This window comes from Drosophila yakuba, chromosome 3L (assembly GCF_016746365.2).
Source record: "Drosophila yakuba strain Tai18E2 chromosome 3L, Prin_Dyak_Tai18E2_2.1, whole genome shotgun sequence".
NCBI classification, from domain to species: domain Eukaryota; kingdom Metazoa; phylum Arthropoda; class Insecta; order Diptera; family Drosophilidae; genus Drosophila; species Drosophila yakuba.
In genome coordinates, this window is record NC_052529.2 from 13,614,625 (window position 1) to 13,633,357 (window position 18,733).

The 18,733-nt window shown below is 42.4% G+C and overlaps 5 protein-coding genes and 2 non-coding genes across 7 annotated transcripts; 1 reads left to right on the forward strand and 6 right to left on the reverse strand.

The window, feature by feature from the left end:
- Nucleotides 1-935: 935 nt before the first annotated feature.
- On the reverse strand, nt 936-1,864 carry LOC6534010. The gene has a single exon (XM_002094663.3). It carries the CDS (start codon nt 1,787-1,789, stop codon nt 989-991), a length of 801 nt encoding a protein of 266 aa, XP_002094699.2. The 5' UTR covers nt 1,790-1,864; the 3' UTR covers nt 936-988.
- Nucleotides 1,865-2,091: 227 nt separating this feature from the next.
- Nucleotides 2,092-3,245, reverse strand: LOC6534011. The gene has a single exon (XM_002094664.4). It carries the CDS (start codon nt 3,113-3,115, stop codon nt 2,102-2,104), a length of 1,014 nt encoding a protein of 337 aa, XP_002094700.1. The 5' UTR covers nt 3,116-3,245; the 3' UTR covers nt 2,092-2,101.
- A 1,857-nt stretch (nt 3,246-5,102) lies between these two features.
- Nucleotides 5,103-6,029, reverse strand: LOC6534012 (tetratricopeptide repeat protein 36 homolog). The gene is made up of 3 exons (XM_002094665.4): nt 5,676-6,029; nt 5,440-5,615; nt 5,103-5,384 (listed from the first exon to the last, which is right to left on the reverse strand). The coding sequence occupies exons 1-3, from the start codon at nt 5,983-5,985 to the stop codon at nt 5,313-5,315; spliced, it is 558 nt and encodes a 185-aa protein (XP_002094701.1). The 5' UTR covers nt 5,986-6,029; the 3' UTR covers nt 5,103-5,312.
- A 3,606-nt stretch (nt 6,030-9,635) lies between these two features.
- LOC6534013 (GATA zinc finger domain-containing protein 10) lies at nt 9,636-16,290 on the reverse strand. The gene is made up of 3 exons (XM_002094666.3): nt 15,768-16,290; nt 11,130-11,830; nt 9,636-11,025 (listed from the first exon to the last, which is right to left on the reverse strand). The coding sequence occupies exons 2-3, from the start codon at nt 11,798-11,800 to the stop codon at nt 10,245-10,247; spliced, it is 1,452 nt and encodes a 483-aa protein (XP_002094702.1). The 5' UTR covers nt 11,801-11,830; nt 15,768-16,290; the 3' UTR covers nt 9,636-10,244.
- Trnav-aac lies at nt 14,095-14,167 on the forward strand. Its single transcript has one exon. It is a non-coding gene; the product is annotated as a tRNA-Val (tRNA).
- Trnav-aac lies at nt 14,659-14,731 on the reverse strand. The gene has a single exon. It is a non-coding gene; the product is annotated as a tRNA-Val (tRNA).
- Nucleotides 16,291-16,889: 599 nt separating the features above from the next.
- On the reverse strand, nt 16,890-18,242 carry LOC6534016 (protein obstructor-E). Its single transcript, XM_002094667.3, has 4 exons — nt 18,204-18,242; nt 17,904-18,140; nt 17,296-17,780; nt 16,890-17,155 (listed from the first exon to the last, which is right to left on the reverse strand). Coding segments are annotated over exons 1-4 (948 nt in total). The 5' UTR covers nt 18,205-18,242; the 3' UTR covers nt 16,890-16,930.
- Between the last annotated feature and the right edge of the window lie 491 nt (nt 18,243-18,733).

An 18,733-nucleotide genomic window follows, 5' to 3' on the forward strand; every position in this document is an offset into this window, starting at 1 on the left:
TCCTCTATCTCGTGTTGCTGTTGTTGCTACTGCTGCTGCTGCTGCTGTTGCTGCTGTTGGTGTTGCTGTTGGCCCAAATGTTGTTGCTGCTGCTGCTGCTGATGCTGCCATTTGTTTAGCGGATTCGAATTTGGCTCTCAGCATGTCGGGCAGATCCGTTTGTCGCCCGATTCCATGTTCTTTAATTAATGAGCTGGCCGCCTCGGGGCAGCGAAGAGAAATCTCAGCGGTTTTGTACTCGCGATCAGTGTAAAGTCTCTTGGCCAAAAATTAATTGGCTGCCCCGCAGTTAGTTAATCAAAACATTTGCCAGTGGCAAATCATCATGAGGGCAGCATCATCATCATAATAATCAGGAACTGCGACCACTCCGCCTCTAGACACAATTGACACGACTGGCCGACAGGCGGAGGAATTTGTTGCTGCTACGGTTGCTGCTGCAACTGCGGTTGCTGCTGTTGCGGGATCGTGTGCATTATTTATTTGCAATAAAATGTGGAAGCGGCGACAGCAGTTGCCGCCGTTCGAAAATTGCCCGCCGAAAATAAATGCATATACCTGCGCGTTGGATTTGTGAATTATGCCTGACAAATACAAATGGAACCGCCAGATGGAGACGCCGTTGGCCATTGGGCACCCAGCACCTTCATTATGCACTTTTCAATTCATTAAAATGCCACAAATACTTATTTATTATTGTCATCTGTGCGCACCTCGATTTGGGTTAGCTGCCACGTAGCTTGGAGGCTGTAAATAGCCCCATGTGTATATAAGCCCTTCACTCAAGGATTATTCCTTACGTAAAAAGAAACGTTAAATGTCACAATACCTCTCAGCAATATCTAGTTGACTAACCACAAAAATTCACATGTGATTGCAATGTAAGCTTTAAGAACAAAAACCAATTGTTTATAGAAAATTATTTATTTATTTTTGATCATCTTCAAAACCTATGCATCATCTTATGTATGCACCTCCAAATAGAAATCTAGTAGTTATAACTAAAGCACTGAGCCTCGCTTACCGGCTTGCATTGCTTTGTGGGAAAGTCCCAGCCATATTTGTAAGGACACCTCACAATGGTCAGATAGCCGCTGAGGCACCTGTAGTAGTACTCGCACCGCTGGGGATGAGGATGGTCACCGTCTCCGGATGCGTCGCAGTGCGGCCTTCCCTGAGCTGGAGAGGAAGGCTTTGGAGACGGAGAGGATGGGTTAGGAGATGTAGTAGGTGGCGTAGTCACTGAAGGAAATGATTCTGAAGGGGGTGTGGCAGGATCAGTTTGCAATGTGGAAGAATCCGCAGATCCGGTAGAGGCATTTGTTGGGACGGGAGTGGTGCCATCGATCCCATCCTGCTCCTCACCAGTGGCCTGCTTGTCGGGCAGCTCCTCGGTCAGGACTGAATCGGAGTTCCTTAGGCACACACCCTCATCATCGAAGGCACACTCCTGGGTGCGGTCGTCAAAGTAGGTGGACTCGGGGCAGCTGTCTCGGAAGGAGTCGTCTCCATTGCAATAGATGTACGAAGCGCAGTCCTCGATGGCCATGACAAAGGTATCCAAGGGAGCATTCGCGCACTGCGGGAACACTTCGGCTTCAATTGATGTTAGGAATCCTGTCAGGATCAGCAGACTGAGCCAAGATACTTGAAGTGGCATGGTGGTATTCAGTTGGTTCACTTTATTGATAGAGATGAGTTCTGGTATTCGCTTTTTATGCCAATTTTTTGAACTTAGCTGCGAAACTCTTATCGCTACTCTTGTAGTTGATATCTTCCCAAATGACATGTTGCCAATTTTTATCTTTCTACCAAAAATTATGTCAGGGTCGACCAATGACCTTGTTGCTATGATAAAGCAGTAACAAGGTAAATCATTTTAGGCATTTGACAGCTAACAACTGACTTCTCAGGCTCTTGCCAAATGCGGTACTTTTTCTTATAAGTTACCATACTTAGCTTAATAATTAGGGAAATATAAATACAAATAATACCTTGACATAATAAGAATATTAAAATATTTAATTATTATCAATTAATTAATTGCGTTGATGGAAAAACTCCTACCAATAATATCCTTCCCAAGCAATATTGATTTAAGCTATGCCTTTATTTTTGTTGACAATTTTTGATAAGCGATTGTTCCGAATTGTGACTCTTGTTTCAAATACACATTCGCCAGCGATAGCCTGCTGAGGTCGTAGTCCACCACATCCAATTGCTGCTCCAATTGTCTCTTAAGATTCCGGACTCGCAATGTGCCCATGGAAAGCGGCAAACGGTTGTATTCGGCAATTAATTGGTTTTGCCGCTTACGGGCGGACTCCATAAGCAGCATTCTCTGCTCACTGGAAAGCAGGATGGGTTGGGACTCCTCATGTGACTCCGCCTGAGAATTCTCCGGTGATTGGATCTCCGCTTCTTGGCGCTGCTCATCCAAAACTGGTAGCTCTGCACAGGACTCCTGTGAGTGTACACTTAGGACATCTTCCGGGTTCACATCCACCACCTCGGGAATCTCCATTTGGCGTACTCTTGGGGAACTTGTCTTGATGGAATGTGAACTGAGAGATGCCTCAACATCCTGCTTTCGGTTGGTGGGGAAACAGTTGTCCAGGTAATTCAAGCCGCCGGGCAAGATGCCGAACGCGTTAGCTAACGGCCGGTGCAATGTGTACTGCCCCGGCTGGTAGCCATCGCGTTGCTCCGGCATTCTGCCCAGCTCGAAGTTGGACGTAGTGCGTCGCAGCCGTTGTCTTTCGTCCAGGAACTCTCCACCCCTGCCGTCCGCTGGATCATCGCCCTCGCTACGGGACTGCAAGTGGTGCTGGGTCTTATCCGAGCACTTGAGCAGGGCGGCACTGAGAAACCGCTCGTCGCTGATGTCCTCGGTTTGGATCTGTTTCTCGGACAGCTTCCGTTGACTGGGAACTACTTTAGCCCCTGTTCCGCCACTCAAGCCCCGCTGGGTGGTGGCCAAAAGAAACCTTACTGGGCCGCAGCATCTGGCCTTTGAGGCGGCGGTGGGCATCTGGTAGTTTGGAGACGCCTGGCTCACCATCATCCGGTTCTCGCGGAGAAAGTTGCGCGATGTGCCCATCGAGGCTCGTTTCATGGCCACAAGAGTCGATCAAAACAGGAGATGAAAAAAAAAAAAACAAATATAAAAACGAAGAGCGTGGGTTATTGTTTCGGGAGCTACAAAATTAAGCATACTGAATGCCGATTTTATATATGAAGCTATGAAGCTTTAGGCAAAACGGGATCTGATCTTACTCATGAATAGAGTACAAACTAGTGACGTTCAGAAGTGTTTCTTTGTTTTAGGATAGTGGTGCTAGAGAGGAATCCCCGACCCGAGTCCCAGTAATAACGCGCAGAGTTAACCTTAACTAGGCTTAAATATAGACGCAGAGTTTATTCATTCCCTTTCTTGGTTACAACAATTACGTAAAACTGTACGGGGCTCCCTCGGCCTAGTTTCCGGCTGACTACCCTGAAGTCAGCGTAGAGAATTATGTGGGACCCTAAAGTCAGCGTAAAAACGTAAGCAGGACCCTAAAGTCAACGTATAGACGTAAGCAGGACCCTGAAGTCAGCTAGGGTGGGGTATATACTTAGGGGTTGAGCTTACTCTCCAATAGTTACCACTTGTTGATCCTGGTCCTGATCTTGCTGTCTTGCTGCTCGCTGGTGACTTCCACCTTGGTCGACTCCGACCACCGACTCTCTGTTCTGAGGCCAGCCGCCCGCTTATATAGCGGTTTCGGGGTTAGTGTGCCCCTCTGGTTATTTGGGCGCGCGTTATTTATTATTTATTATTGTGCGCGGCCGCGTCACAAACTCCTTAGATGCAAACCAAACATTAAAAATCCATAAAAAATCGAATTAATTGATTTCATGGATTTAGATTTGACAAGTCATTAATACTAGTTGAAAACGTACAGATAGATTTTTACTGTCTATTACATGATCTTTTTACCGAATCCAAAATCTATTAATGTTTAAGTAGTTTTCTTATAGTTATCTTATTTTCTTCAAAAGATCGCCATCTGGCGACATACTTTAGCACTATTCCAATTCTTTTTTTATGTTTATAAATATGTGGGAATTTGGTGGACTCTTGGGAATATTTCTCAATAATTTCTGTTCAACAAAAACTGGATTTCTTTTTGACGCACAGTCATAGATTTTAACAGCGATTAGCACATCGCGGCAATGAAAAAATAACTGTAGCATGCTTCATGATTTATTTTTAAAATATAAAAATTTATGAAAATGGTTTTTATAAATTTTGATTGATTTATCCAAGTGCCGATAGAAATGTGCTTTAAAACATATTTTCCCATCTTTATTCGAGGTTCAAAGTATATGCCGGCGGGGGAACTTCATCCTTAGGAACTTCTTCGCCCGTGATACCCCTTCTTTGTGAGGGCATGTGTACTGCGATAGGGTATGGAGGTGGACTTCCGGAATCTGCTGTTTCCGGGCGTCGCCTTTCGATCAATTCTTGCTGGCGACCAGTTCTCTGCGAAATTCCCAATCCTACCGACGGCGATCTTGCAGCCTTTGAGTTGTTGCACCGCATAATAAAGAAGAGTCCCAGGAAAATGGTAACCATTATTATGGACAACATTATCATTTCGGATTTCAATTGTTTGATTTCTGTGCCGCATTTCAAATCGCAAAAATTATTGGTATCCTTTAAACTTTCAATTATTTTGGAATAATCCACTTTAAGCTCTTTAAATTCATCTTCAAGAGTGTTTTTTACGAGTTCCATGTCCTGTATTTCATTACATATGTTCCATGAACATCTATGATATTTGCTTTCTGCCAGGACATGCAAGTTCCATATAATAGCTGCGCACAACCAAAAACGAACTGATCTCAGCATTTTAAGAGTTTACAACCTTTAGAGTTGAGAGATTGTGAATTACTAATTTTGCTTTGGTTTGCTTTGCTGAGCGACCTACAATTTTGTTGTTTCTGATAAGAGTTTTATATTGTTTAAAGATTATTTTTTACCCATTAAGCATAAAGAACATGTGCATAATCCTATGACGTCACTTAGTGTTAAAAATAATAATAATAGTAACAAATTTGCTTTACTTGTAATTTCTTAGATATATTTTTAAAACATTTCTTTTGGGGAACGTGAATGGGAGTTTCCTACATTAAATTTTATGTAATGCAATAGTTTGTTGTTTAACGCAGGGGTTTTAAATTTGTTTACTTTTCTCATTTTTGTATACGAGTATATACATATTCCAGTAACCCAAAATCACATAAAAATTCTGGAGCATACCACGTTACTTTAGCTGATCGAATGCCTGGCGAAGCATTTGGTTGCACAGAGCGGCAAAGGGATTTATTTCCACTAGCTGCAATGAGAACCGTATTAGATGAAATTTATTCGGTTATTAGTATCTACATAACCTGTTCCCTGGCGAATTTACTGCCCAACTGGGCTGCTGCTTCGAAGTCGGCACGAGCCGCCTCTAAATTATCCAGTTTACGAAAGAGGACCCCTCGCTGACAGTGGGCGTGGCACTTGGTGCGGGTCTGCTGATCAGTGGCCAGCTCCAGGGCTCGGTTTAGGTCATCAAGGGCCTCTATGAAAGGGAATACAAGGGAATGTGTAAAATCCAATTCTTTTGCATTGTTTTACTTACCCTCATCGCGTTTGGCAAGGCGCAAAGTTTGTGCCCTGTTATTTAGCACCGAAGACCTCTGGGCCAAATTTAATGACTGTTCAAATAGATCCAGGGCTTCATCAAGCTGCCCACTTTCGGATAAGGCAATGCCTTTCAGCTCCAGTTCCCTGGAAGCTTTGATGGCTTGGGTGTCCGGCTCCACATCCTTGAGGTCGGACTCAGCGGGAATTAGGTTATTTGTCTGTAGGCTGCTGAGCTCGAGGGGATTGAAAATAGAATCGAGCACCTGTTGATCATGGGGACTTAACTTTAGGTTGGCCTGAGGCATGTTACGATGTGGTTTACTTTATTGGTGCGATTAAACTGAGTTGAAAAATACAAAATAGTTGCGGGGCCACTAAATGCAAATGAGGGAGCCCAACCTGTTTAGTCAGAGAGAGAGACACATATTCAAAACAAGATACATTGCTATAGTCGTGTTTATAATTTGGAATATCTACTACTCAAGATCAAAACAATCAAATCTACTAGAATAGTTTCTTGGCTGATTTAAATTAACTTTTCAATTGTGTTTTATTTCAATTAATTTCCTAATTATACAATATGTCGTGAATAAAAAATGTATGATGCATTTATTCGGCGACTTTCAAAGAAAGACTTCTTATAAATAAATAATAAAAAATTCCTTAAAATGGTTTTATATGGTTTTTTATCTTTATCTTTATTCTTTAGTAAATATTACTAAGTTTAAATGGAATTTCATCTTAACGCTACCATCATAGATTTGAAAGGTCTCACGGACTATCCTATAGTTATTGTTTTCTTATAGTTATCTTATGATTGATCTTATTCTTAATGGCGTAAATATTATTTTCTTTAAAAGGTCGCCGGCCATCTGGCAAAATACTTTAGCACTAGGATAACTCTTTTTTATGTTTTTCAATAATTTCTGTTCAACAACAACTGGATTTTTTTTTGACGCACAGTCATAGATTTTAAGAACGATTGGCACATCGCGGCAATGAAAAAATAACTGTAGAATGCTTCATGATTTATTTATAAAATATAAAAATGTAAGAAAATAGTTTTTATAAATTTTGATTGGTTTATCCAAGTGCCGACAGAATGTTTCGAATGCATCGAAACCTTGAACCAATATTTTCCCATCTTTATTCGAGGTTCAAAGTACGATCTGGGTATATGCCGGCGGGGGAACTTCGTCCAGTGGAATTTCTTCGCGAGTGATACCCCTTCTTTGTGAGGGCATGTGTACTGCTATAGGGTACGCAGGTGGATTCCCGGAATCTGCTCTTGCCAGGCGTCGCCTTTCGATGAATTCTTGCTGGCGACCAGTTCTCTGCGAATTTCCCAATTCTACCGAGGGCGATCTTGCAGCAATCGATTTGCAGCACCATATTAAATAGATGACAAGTATGTAGATGGTAACCAATATTGTGAACAGTACTATCATTTCGGATTTCACTTCCATGATTTCTGTGCCACAAAGCCTTTCGCAAGAAGAATATGTATTCTTTAAATGGTTAACATTATTTTTTTGTTCATTTAATTCTTTTCGAAGAGACGTTATATCGTCTTGAAGGTGATCTAATTTCAATGAATTATATGATTCCAAATTTAAACATCTAGTGCAATTGTATTCTGCAAGGACCTGCGTGTTCCATATAATAGCCGCGTATAACAAAAAACTAACTGATTTCAGCATTTTAATAGTTAACAACCTTATTAGTTGAGAGATTGTGAAATACTAATTTTGAAATTGCTTTGCTAAGCGATCAAGAATTTTGTGGATTCTGATAAGGGTATTCTATACCCGTTACTCGTAAAGTTAAAGGGTATACCAGATTCGTTGAATAGTATGTAACAGGCAGAAGGAAGCGTTTCCGACCATATAAAGTATATATATTCTGGATCAGGATCAATAGCCGAGTCGATATGGCCATGTCCGTCTGTCTGTCCGTCCACATGAACGTCGAGATTTTAGGAACTACGAGTATAAAAACTAGAAGGATGATATTAAGCATACAGACTCCAGAGACATAGACGCATCGCAAGTTTGTTGACCCATGTGGCCACGCCCACTTTTTTGCCCACAATTTTGAAAAATATTTTGATATTTTTTATTTAGTCTTATACATTTCTATAGATCTGCCAAAAAACTTTTTGCCACGCCCACTCTAACGCCCACAAACCACCAAAAACTGTCAGTGTGGAAGACTCTCCTTCGTACTTCCACTTGCTGAGTAACGGGTATCAGATAGTCGGGGAACTCGACGTAAATATTATTTTCTTTAAAAGATCGCCGGCCATCTGGCAAAATACTTTAGCACTAGACCAACTCTTTTTTATGTTTCTCAATAATTTGTGTTCATCAACAACTGGATTTTTTTTGACGCCCAGTTATAGATTTTAAGAACGATTGGCACATTGCGGCAATGAAAAAATAACTGTAGCATGCTTCATGATTTATTTTTGAAATATAAAATGTAAGAAAATGGTTTTTATAACTTTTGATTGATTTATCAAAGTGCCGACAGAAATGTTTCAAACGCATCGCCACTTTAAACCAATATTTTCCCATCTTTATTCGAGGTTCAAAGTACGATCTGGGTATATGCCGGCGGGGGAACTTCGTCCAGTGGAATTTCTTCGCGAGTGATACCCCTTCTTTGTGAGGGCATGTGTACTGCTATAGGGTACGCAGGTGGACTCCCGGAATCTGCTCTTGCCGGGCGTCGCCTTTCGATAAATTCCAACTGGCGATCGGTTGTCTGCGAATTGCAACACCATATGCAATAGATGGCAAGTATGTAGATGGCAAACAATATTGTGAACATAAGCATTAGCATTTCGGATTTTAATTCTTTGATTTCTGTGCCGCAACGGCATTGGCAAGAATAATTTGTATTCTTTAATTGGTTAACATTATTTTTTTGTTCGTTTAATTCCTCTCGAAGAGACGTTATATCGCCTTGGAGGTATCGTATGTTTACTTTCAATGAATTATATGATTCCAAATTTAAACATCTAGTGCAATTGTATTCTGCAAGGACATGCGTGTTCCATATAATAGCCGCGTACAACAAAAAACTAACTGATTTCAGCATTTTAAGAGTTAACAACCTTAATAGTTGAGAGATTGTGAAATACTAATTTTGAATATGCTTTGCTAAGCGATCAAGAATTTTGTGGATTCTGATAAGGGTATTCTATACCCTTAACTCGTAAAGTATAAGGGGAATACTAGATTGGTTGAAAAGTATGTAAGACAGAAAAAAGAGTTTCCGACCATAGAAAGTATATATATTCTTGATCAGGATCAATAGCCGAGTCGTTCTGGCCTAGTCCGTCTGTCTGTCCGTCCACATGAACGTCGAGATCTTAGGAACTATAAAAACTATATGGATGATATTAAGCATACAGACTCCAGAGACATAGACGCATCGCAATTTTGTTGACCCATGTGGCCACGCCCACTCTTTTGCCCACAAACCGCACAAAACCACCAACCCACATTTTTGAAAAATGTCTTGATTCACATTTTTGTTAGTCTTGCAAATTTCTCTCGATTTCCCAAAAATCTTTTTTTCACGCCTACTCTTAGGTCCACAAACCACCAAAAACGGTCAGTGTCGAAAATTCTCCTTCGTACTTCCATTAGCTATGTAACGGGTATCAGATAGTCGGGGAACATAATGTTATGAGTAGCTTCACTGCCCGACGCAGAATTCTTTTCAGCCTTTAAAACGCTTCTTTTTTGGCACCAAAAAGCAAAAAATGAGGGAAACATGGACATTTCTTTATAGCCTAATATTAAGAATGAACCAGTCCTCGACTATCAGATATCCCTTAGCTTACAAGACACGGTGTTTAGAAAAAGACCAGCTAGATATCTTGTCATCGCGTGACGAGGCTTATTCCATTAAGCGTGAATTGTTAGTGGAATAATACAACATAAAATTATATTTACGATATTTTATTTAATATATGTCATATTTTACTTAATATATTGCACTCTCTTTTCGTATTTTGTAAGAGGACTGGGCCTTTGATTGGTTAATTTGTTACTTAACTGCCTACGAATACTGCTGCTTGAATTCTTTAATGACTGTATCAGCTATTTCTACATCTTTTCTCGTTGCATTGGCTTGTCGTGTTTGGTAGCTAATGGTTTAACATACTTTAATCTCGCGGTCACTATAGCTTATGATTTCTTGATCTCTTGAGCATATCACAGAACAAAAATGACAGTAGAATATGACATGTTTGGGTGTCTGGTGTGGAAGAGTTGTGGGTTCAAGTACAAGTCATAGAAAGTGTAAAAATATTGTTCGGAGCTTAAAATTAAATATTCGTGTATGCGTATATGTATGTTTATTTGATATATATATATATATATATATATATATTATATTAATGTATATCTATGCCGTGTAAATGTTCATATAAACTGTGATATAGTTCTTTTAGAAAAATACTGAGCAAAAGTACTTGGCATTGTGCATTAAGGGGTTGGTTGTCAAGGATCAGGGTTCGCGAACTTCAACTGAGGCTCAATTCCTCGACAGCCTATACGAGAATCTTATCATACGACGGCGGCGGAGATTCATCCAACGGAAGTTGTTTGCCCATCGTCGCCGGCGTCTGTTCCGGCAGCAGTATGGCTATATGATAGGGTGGCGGGCCGGCTGTAGCCGCCGTCCCGCCCACTGTTGTCATCTGTCGCTCCTCCAGATATCGTCCCTCGCTCATCTCCAGCAGACAGCCGGCGGACTGCGCCGCTCCGGCTCCCGCCAACGAGGAGTTGACACCGCGGCTGTGGCAAACCGCTGCTCGGCCATTCGAGCGACTGGAACTCGAGAAGAGGCCTTTCGGGATGCGGCACAGGCTGATCAGGCAGGCGGCCAGAAAGAAGGCCGAGAAGACGCAGAAGATCAGCACCTCCAGCCCAGTGCCCTGGTGGTCGAAGTAGAACTTTGTGCCTGCCACAAAAACTGAGGCCAGCACCAGCGAGGCGCACATGCCGCACTTCAGGTGGCTGGGCAACAGTTGCGAGTCCGCGTGCTGCAGCAATGCATGATGGTGCTGCTGCTGCAACTGATTGCTGTGCATTGTGGCAGGTGCAGCAGCAACTGCTGCCGCTGGACTGGCGACACTTGCTGTGTCTGCTGCCGTTGTTGTTGCTGCCGTTGCTGCCGCTGGCGTCGAGTGTCGCATATTGTTGCTGGAATTGTGGCGACGGGGCGTGGCATAGGCGGTCGCTTGTCGCTGGTTGTTGCTGCCGCTGGTCGAGTGATTGCTGCTGTGCTGGTGATGGGCGGTGTGGTGGTACGCGCTGTAGGCATCATCACTGGAATGAGGTAGTTCGTTAGTTAGACAGGATAATCCTTTTTTGAAAGGATGTTTTCAGGTGCCATCTGCCGTGGGGCTACACCTCAAACCCGAGCTACTCACGCATAGACATTGCCCGAGTATTGCTGCTGTTGCTGCTGCTGCTGATGTGCATCGAAGTGTCGCACGGGCACAGCCATGTTGCCGAATTGCGGATGGTGATAGCTGTAGTGCTGCTGCTGCTGATGCTGATGTTGCTGCTGTTGATGCAGGTGTGGCTGCTGCTGATGCTGGTGCTGGTGCAACAGCTGCTGCTGCGTCCTTGGCTGATAGCGCGTGTTGCCATGGTGATTGTAGTGCGATCCTCGTGCCACGAGCGGAACGATGGTTCCACTGCCGGTGAGGACTGCTGCCGAGGAGGCTATACCGCTGGCGTGGTTATTGTTGCTGGCAGTTGTTGTTGTGCCGGTGGCAGTCAAGTTGTTGTTGTTGCTGGTGCCACCGCTGCTGGAATGTTGCTGCTGCTGGGCGTGCAGGGAGTTGTTGTTGCCGTATGACGACTGCGACTGCGACTGGCGACTTGTGCCGGGCTGGTGCATGTCGTACGGCGTTTGCGGCAGAGATCGATGCACCGGAGGCATTGACTGGCCGGTGCTGTTGCTACAGCTGGTGGACTTGGTCCTTCGTGGCGGATGGCCGTAGCTGAGACCGCTGCCAGCGTGCGACAAGGAGGCCGCCACACGAGACCGTCCAAATCCGCACTGCTGGGATCGCTTGTCAATCCAGAAATGCATTGCGACGACGGGAAATGTAACTTGGGTTAACTAAAAGGATGGAAAATATTAGTAACAATCTATGTACATATAGTGTCTAAATTATCAGCGTAAGAATAAAATTTGCAATATAGTCACGGTACTAAAGTTATTGTTCAAATATTTTAATTATTACTACGAGTTATAATTAAGAATACTTTTCAATATACATATGTATGTACTTAAAAGTAACCAATATTATGGAAAGCTGTGATTTTAATGCTTCAAATATATACTTGATTTAACTTTAAGTTAAGAAAACGACTTTTCATGGTTAAAGAACATTGTTTAATTTCAACAAATCTAGCGTACGCATTTTTAGAGTGCAGACAGACAGACAGACAGTCGGCATTAAGTGCTGCAAACTTATTCGAAGTTCAAGCTGTGTGTTTAGTATGGGGTAGAATCCTTGACTAGACAAAGCGCATCTGACTCATTTGGCTTTGTGTCTGCCAGACGGAAGGGAGTCACTCCACGTTCCCGGTCTCGGTCTCTTCCTCCGTTCCTTTATTGCTGTTGCAAAAAGCTAAAACAGGAAACGTGCGCATCCCATTTCACGAGGCTGCCTCTCTCACCCGCGAGAAAACCCCATCCAGGACCTGCCTTGGCATTTCCTCTTTGTGCTTCCCTGTTCGAAGGTGCAACAAGGAACAAAGGTTGCCGTTGACTGCCACTGCCTGGTCAAGGAACCCGCCCGAAAAATAAAACATTCATTGAACGCTTTCACTTCCCGTGTCATTGGCACCCAGCCGCATCCAAAACATCCCAAAACACCAACACGGCCACAAGGACCCCAGCGCGCCAAAACGCACAGACAGATTTGCTCGATGGTGTGGGTGTGGATGTGGATGTGAGGTGTTTGGAAAGGACATGGCCAGTCGGCAGTGGTGTTTATAGGGGGGCAAGAAAAGGTTATAGTTGTTTATTTAACAGTATTTGATTCAATTACTTGCATAAACATAGCTACGGAGGGTTGTAGATAAACTTGTAAACTTCCGATCGAAACAAAGTTAATTAAAACACTCCCTAAAACAGCCCCTTGATTTAGGAACACCTTTGTTGCCAGAAAAGCAAAGTTGACAGGCTCCGGGTTCACGAACTATTCAAAGATGCATTATGACACGTACTTTCTCTGCGCTCTTGAAAGTGTTTTGGTAGAGAAAGAAGCCCCCGGTCCCATTGTGCCTGGTGTTTGCATTCTTGGTTCTTAACTCGCTTAGCTGTTCGTTGAACTGTCCCTCTGGACTGGCTTTTTGTGTGTGGTCTCTGTGGTGTTAGCCAATCAACGATGACGGCGGGAAAAATAATGAATTTTTTAAATTATCCCACAGACAATTTGCCGTGTCGCGTAAACAATCGAGTACACATACGCACCGAGTACCGAGTACATAGCATCGAGCATCCAGCACCGAGCATCGAGCACCGTGACCACAAGCCATAAAAGTCAACCGCACAATAAAATAACTTTTATTTTGGGAACTTTCCTGTTCCACTTGGCAGCTAGGTTCAAAGTTCAATGCCTGTCAACATCTTCAAGAGCAGAATTACACAACGCAATGCCATAGAGAGCTGAGTGCGAATAAATAAATACTCGAGCACGGGCGAGGACAATAAAATAAACATATTTAAAAGAGACATTTTGACAACCTTTTGATAGGTTCATTTCGTTTCCATTTCTCGGCTGGCGCCACTCGGATTTCGGTTTGTGCGTTTGGCCACCACCATTTCCATTCCCACATCCCGCTGGTGGGTTCAATGCTTTGTGCTCCTGCCACCCCGATTACAACCATTTAGTTTGCTTACCATTCGGGGCAGAGTTCAGCTCGATTTGCCTCGATGCTGGTCAAGATTTGTGCGGAACTGGATGGATCCCGGTCGGGCATTGACATTGCCCAACGAGTTATTGCCCTTGCTAGATAATCATAAAAGTAATTTCTGGTCTACCAGCATAAAAAAGGAAAGTGAATCTGCCCTCGAAGAACGCCCATTCAATTAGCTTTAACAAAACACTATACATATGTATATAAATCACTATCTCAACAGCCACCTTATAATAATTCTATTATCAGCCTCGCCCTTTCCCCCTCGCTGAGCTTGAATGCCATCAACAATGGCAAACTGCCCGATCATTGGGCCTCCTTGAAACACTCCCCATAAAAATCACACAAATAGATACAATAGCACTATCCGATTTTATTCAAGCAACCTGTTTTATTTTTGACCCTACGGCTGTTCAGGTCGCTGAAGTTGGCCTCTTCGCCGCGCTTGTTTCAACTGTTTCCGTGGTGTAGCGGTTATCACATCTGCCTAACACGCAGAAGGCCCCCGGTTCGATCCCGGGCGGAAACAGGTGAAGTACTTTTTTGCATCTTAAATTTAATTATTACTTTTTGAAGGCATCAAACTAATGGTTAAATTCCTCTTTTGAAGCTATTAGTAAATATGAAACGTGAATAACCTTCTTTTGTTTTAATTGAAATGCATACATATTTCAATTATTATTGCTAGTTCCTTAGTGTTCGCTTTATATTTTTCTTGGGATCTTGAAATTTCTGTACAACAAATTAAAAAAAGCAAATTCTTAAAAAAAAACCTCGTTTGTTATATTCCTAATGGAAAATATTAGTGGAAGTATATGCTTAACTGAATCCTTTTACTCAAATATTGATATCAACCAAATATGTTTACCTTTATAGAGGTTGCCTGGAAATATGGCATGGCTACTGCAGTATTTATTGTTAAAACTCATATTTTTATATAAGCAGGAAGATTAAGTATAAAATTAAAATACATACATATATAAACAAATAGAAAAAAAAAGTACAAAAAAGTATTCAGCCTGTTTCCGCCCGGGATCGAACCGGGGGCCTTCTGCGTGTTAGGCAGATGTGATAACCGCTACACCACGGAAACAGTTGAGCTGAGCGCGTCCAAAGAGGCTCTTGTGACTCGCAGGAGGCTTTCTATTTGGCAAAGTGCCAGTAAATTGAATCAAAGCGGAAACCTAAACTAATCTAAAGTTGATCCAAATGTGATTAAATGTAAAGGCAAAAACATGAGCTAGGGACTTAAAGCACTTGGGTTATTGTATATGTATAGTGCCTACGATTATATTGTTTTTTCTTTCATAGTTAACATTTTTTGATTTTAAAACATAATATTTATTTTAATGCACGATTTATAAGCCTTTATTTAATTGGTTATAATCATTCATTCACATATTAAGGGTTTGGAATGAATTCCGTGCAAATGAGACGCTGGCATAGCCAACGAAATGTTTATTAAACAAAATTCCTCGATTATTGAGGAAATTCATGGGAAAAAGAGCTATCCCAACACAGCGACCATTGCATAAATGAAATGCCAGACATTTATCCTCACCTCCAGCGGATAAAATGTACATTTATGCGTCACTCGGAAAAGATGCCAAAACAAAGCACAAAATGTAAACTTTATAGTAGGAACCAATCTTATTTCCTTCCATTTCTCTTTTCACACACCTATGCTCACCTCCGCTGGATAAAATCTATGCGTCATTGGACCAAGATGCCAAAACAAAATGCAAACTGTTATCTTTAAAGCAGAAACAAATCCCCCATGCTGTTTAAACACCCCGTTTTGGCCATTTTACTCTCACTCGTATGGTTTGTTTTTGCCATTAACCTTTGGCGTTCGCTCTTTTCGTTGGCGGGAAGTGAATTTTGTTCTTATTCGAGTGACTTTTTCAGGATTTCACGGGTGGCTGAATGAGTGACCGTCGGTCCTTCTATCTGTCTGTCTGTCTGTCGGGCTGTCTGTCGTGCCAACAAAAGGCAGTAGGAAGGTATAAAGTCTCCCTGCCCACTTGATGGCGTACACGCTGCGTATGAGCAATGCGCTGACTGCATGTGATACTGTCTGCGAGTGTGCAGATGTGGGTTGTTTTCAAGTGCATCACTCTGCTTTTTACCTGCAATATTTTCTCGGACTCTCGTTCGCCCAAAAACGTGGTGCTCCTTTCAGCTTTTCAATGCCTCTGCCTATTGGCACGTTGCTGTCACGTTTCTCGCATTTATTGCACACATATTGTTGTTTCTGGCACTGGTTTTTCCAAGCTATTTTGTAGTTGCTGCAGCAGAGTCCTTGAACGCTCAACTGACCCGACACGACAAACACACAAATGACACACACACACGCAAGCTGGCTTGGCAAATAAATATCCTTCTTGCGAACAACTCGTCACACGAAGGACTCATGCGACTTGCAACTTTGTATTCACTTTAATTCAATTCAATACAATTGAATTCAATTCAAAAAATCAGCCACCACTGACTCGCGCTCGAATAATTGTATTTTGCCAACCTTGCGGCCCGAGACGCAGGTGGGCGGTGGGTGGTGGGTGGCTGTAAGGTTGTGTGTTGGACGATGGATGATGGGTGGTGCCGCAGACTCGCCTGCGATTCGAACGGCGCAAGGACTCGCAGCCAACTGAATGTGTGAATGCAGCTGGGCCAGCGTCGCGCTCGTTTTCACTTTCATGAGTTTCGCAGAGCGCTCTTTCACTCCCCACCACCCCCAAACGGGTGGTTTTCCTTTTCTTGTTGGCATCAGACAGCGTTTTGTTTTTGCTTTCTGTATATGTGGCCGTGCCACTTGGTGGGCAAGCGGGTGGTTGGCGTTCGCCATCGGAAGAGCATGAATGGGGGCTCTGTGGAGCACTCTTTCTCTCTTTTTTGAAAAATAAACAGAGTGGCTGCACCGCACATGCGCCTTGTAGAAAACACCATTGTGAACAGACAATCCAATTCAAATTGTAACGTACAATTTATTATTAAACCGATGTATTTTGTTTTACTACCAAGTACCCAATTTGTTCTTTACTTATACTACTGGGACTTTCTTGGGTAGATAAGGCTAGCAAAAAGCCTGTTAAATATATGTACCTATTTACCTATACTAAAAATGTAATATATTCTTTAAAAATACATTTCTTCCCCACATTTGAAGATAAAAGCCACATTTCAAATGTTGATCACTTATTAAATTCACAAATGGGCACTTCACTTCTTAGTTAATCGAAAAAAGCAAAAGCAAGGGGCAACAGGTTGTGTTTATTTTTATTCCCAAGGTCAGTTAGACACCAACGAATTCCGGCATGCGGCACTCCTCAACTTTGGGATCGAAGTAAAGACCTGGAGTGCAGTCCAGTGTGACTCCGCGTCCCTCGACGCAATAGTAGTATGCATCTCGGCGGGATTTGTGTGGGAAAAAGTGAGTTCCCATTAGGGGACACTTAATGTCAGCACGACGCAAAGGGGTTCGGGAATATGGCAGAATATTCCTGGCTGCAGAATTAATCTGGAAATATTAAGAAATAAATAAGAAAACCTGTTTTGTAACTCAAGTTAAAAAACTCTTTAGACAGATACTTCCATGCACAAAAGCTATCAATGTGAAAATATATAACTAAATAAGTAAATCAATTTTTCCCTACTCACCCTACAGTTGACATTCTCGGCAAAGTCGCAGCACTTGCAGCTGGGATTGTAGGCCAAGCCAGGAGCACACTCCTGTTCCCACGGATGGCCATTGGAACAGACGAAGTACTTGCTGCAGGAGGCCTTGCTGCCCAGGTAGATGATGTCCTCTGGCTGGAAGGTGGCGGAGCAGTCGTTGGCCACACAGTCCACGTACTCGGGGAAGTCGCAGCGATCCGTCTCGTTGTTGTACTGGAGTCCATCGTGGCATTGGCGTAGCACAGGTTTTCCGTAGTAGCAGAGCACGTACTTGGTACAGGTGTTGTCGTAGCAGAAGCTGCTCAATCGGTACGACTCACAGGTGGGCAGGCACTGTACCTTCTCCATGTAGGTGCACACCTGGAGAACAGGATCGTACCCTAGCTCACATGGCTTGGTTGGATCGCAAATCTGTGAATTATCCTTTGCCAAGTCCATGCAGCTGCCTACTTCCTTTATTGTGTTGTCTAAAAAAGCACTCAATGTTTAGTTAACGAACTTATAATGAATCAAAAATAATTCCAGAGCAACTGATTTTCTGTTGCTCTAAAATATAATGAGCTATTTAAATCATATATAATAAAACTAACTTTCACACTCGATATATTTAGAGCAATTTCCAACGTAGGGCAAATAAACTCCATCCGCCACATTGCCGCAGACATTTATTTGGGTGTTGTTGTACATATCGTAATCATTCTTATCCTGGACAACCAAGTCCTCGCCATCGTCGTCTGGACTGGGGGCCACCACAAGATCTTCGTCGGCCTGGCTCTGATGAACCATCAAAATGATCAATAGTAGAGGCCTGTTTAATAGCCACTTCACTTTTAAAAATTCCGGATTATTAGGTAATGAATTAAAGGTAGTCCCATTGCTGAGCAACTTACTCCTGGATAGTTTGAACTGTGTATCGCAACTGTTCGCTATCAGCGCGGAAAATATTCATTTTATATCAACTCTCTTTCGTGGTATAATGAGTTTTTTGGCAACTTACACTTATCAATGCGGTTATTTCGGCACACGATTTCTCTATTGGAAAACTACGCCATTATTTCTGCAAACATTTCGACTTTCAATCTTTCAACCACCAAACATCACGATGATAACCGAATTCGAATTGCTTTAAATAGTCTGGTTCTCAGAACTCGTGGATATCAATGAAAAGTGTTTTAATTTCCTTTCACGTTTAGTTTTTTATCACTTGAGTGCACGAATATTTAAACCACTAAATTTATTACTGCGCAATTGCGATTAGAATATTACACAATACAAGCTTTTCATAGAATAATTAATTCAATTTGGATTTGAATCCGTCCTGTAAGCAAAATTTAAGTAAAAGTTCAAAATATATTTCCTGCTAAATCTACACTTTTCTACTTGAAAGCTTAACAATTTGATCTTCAAACTAATAGGACCT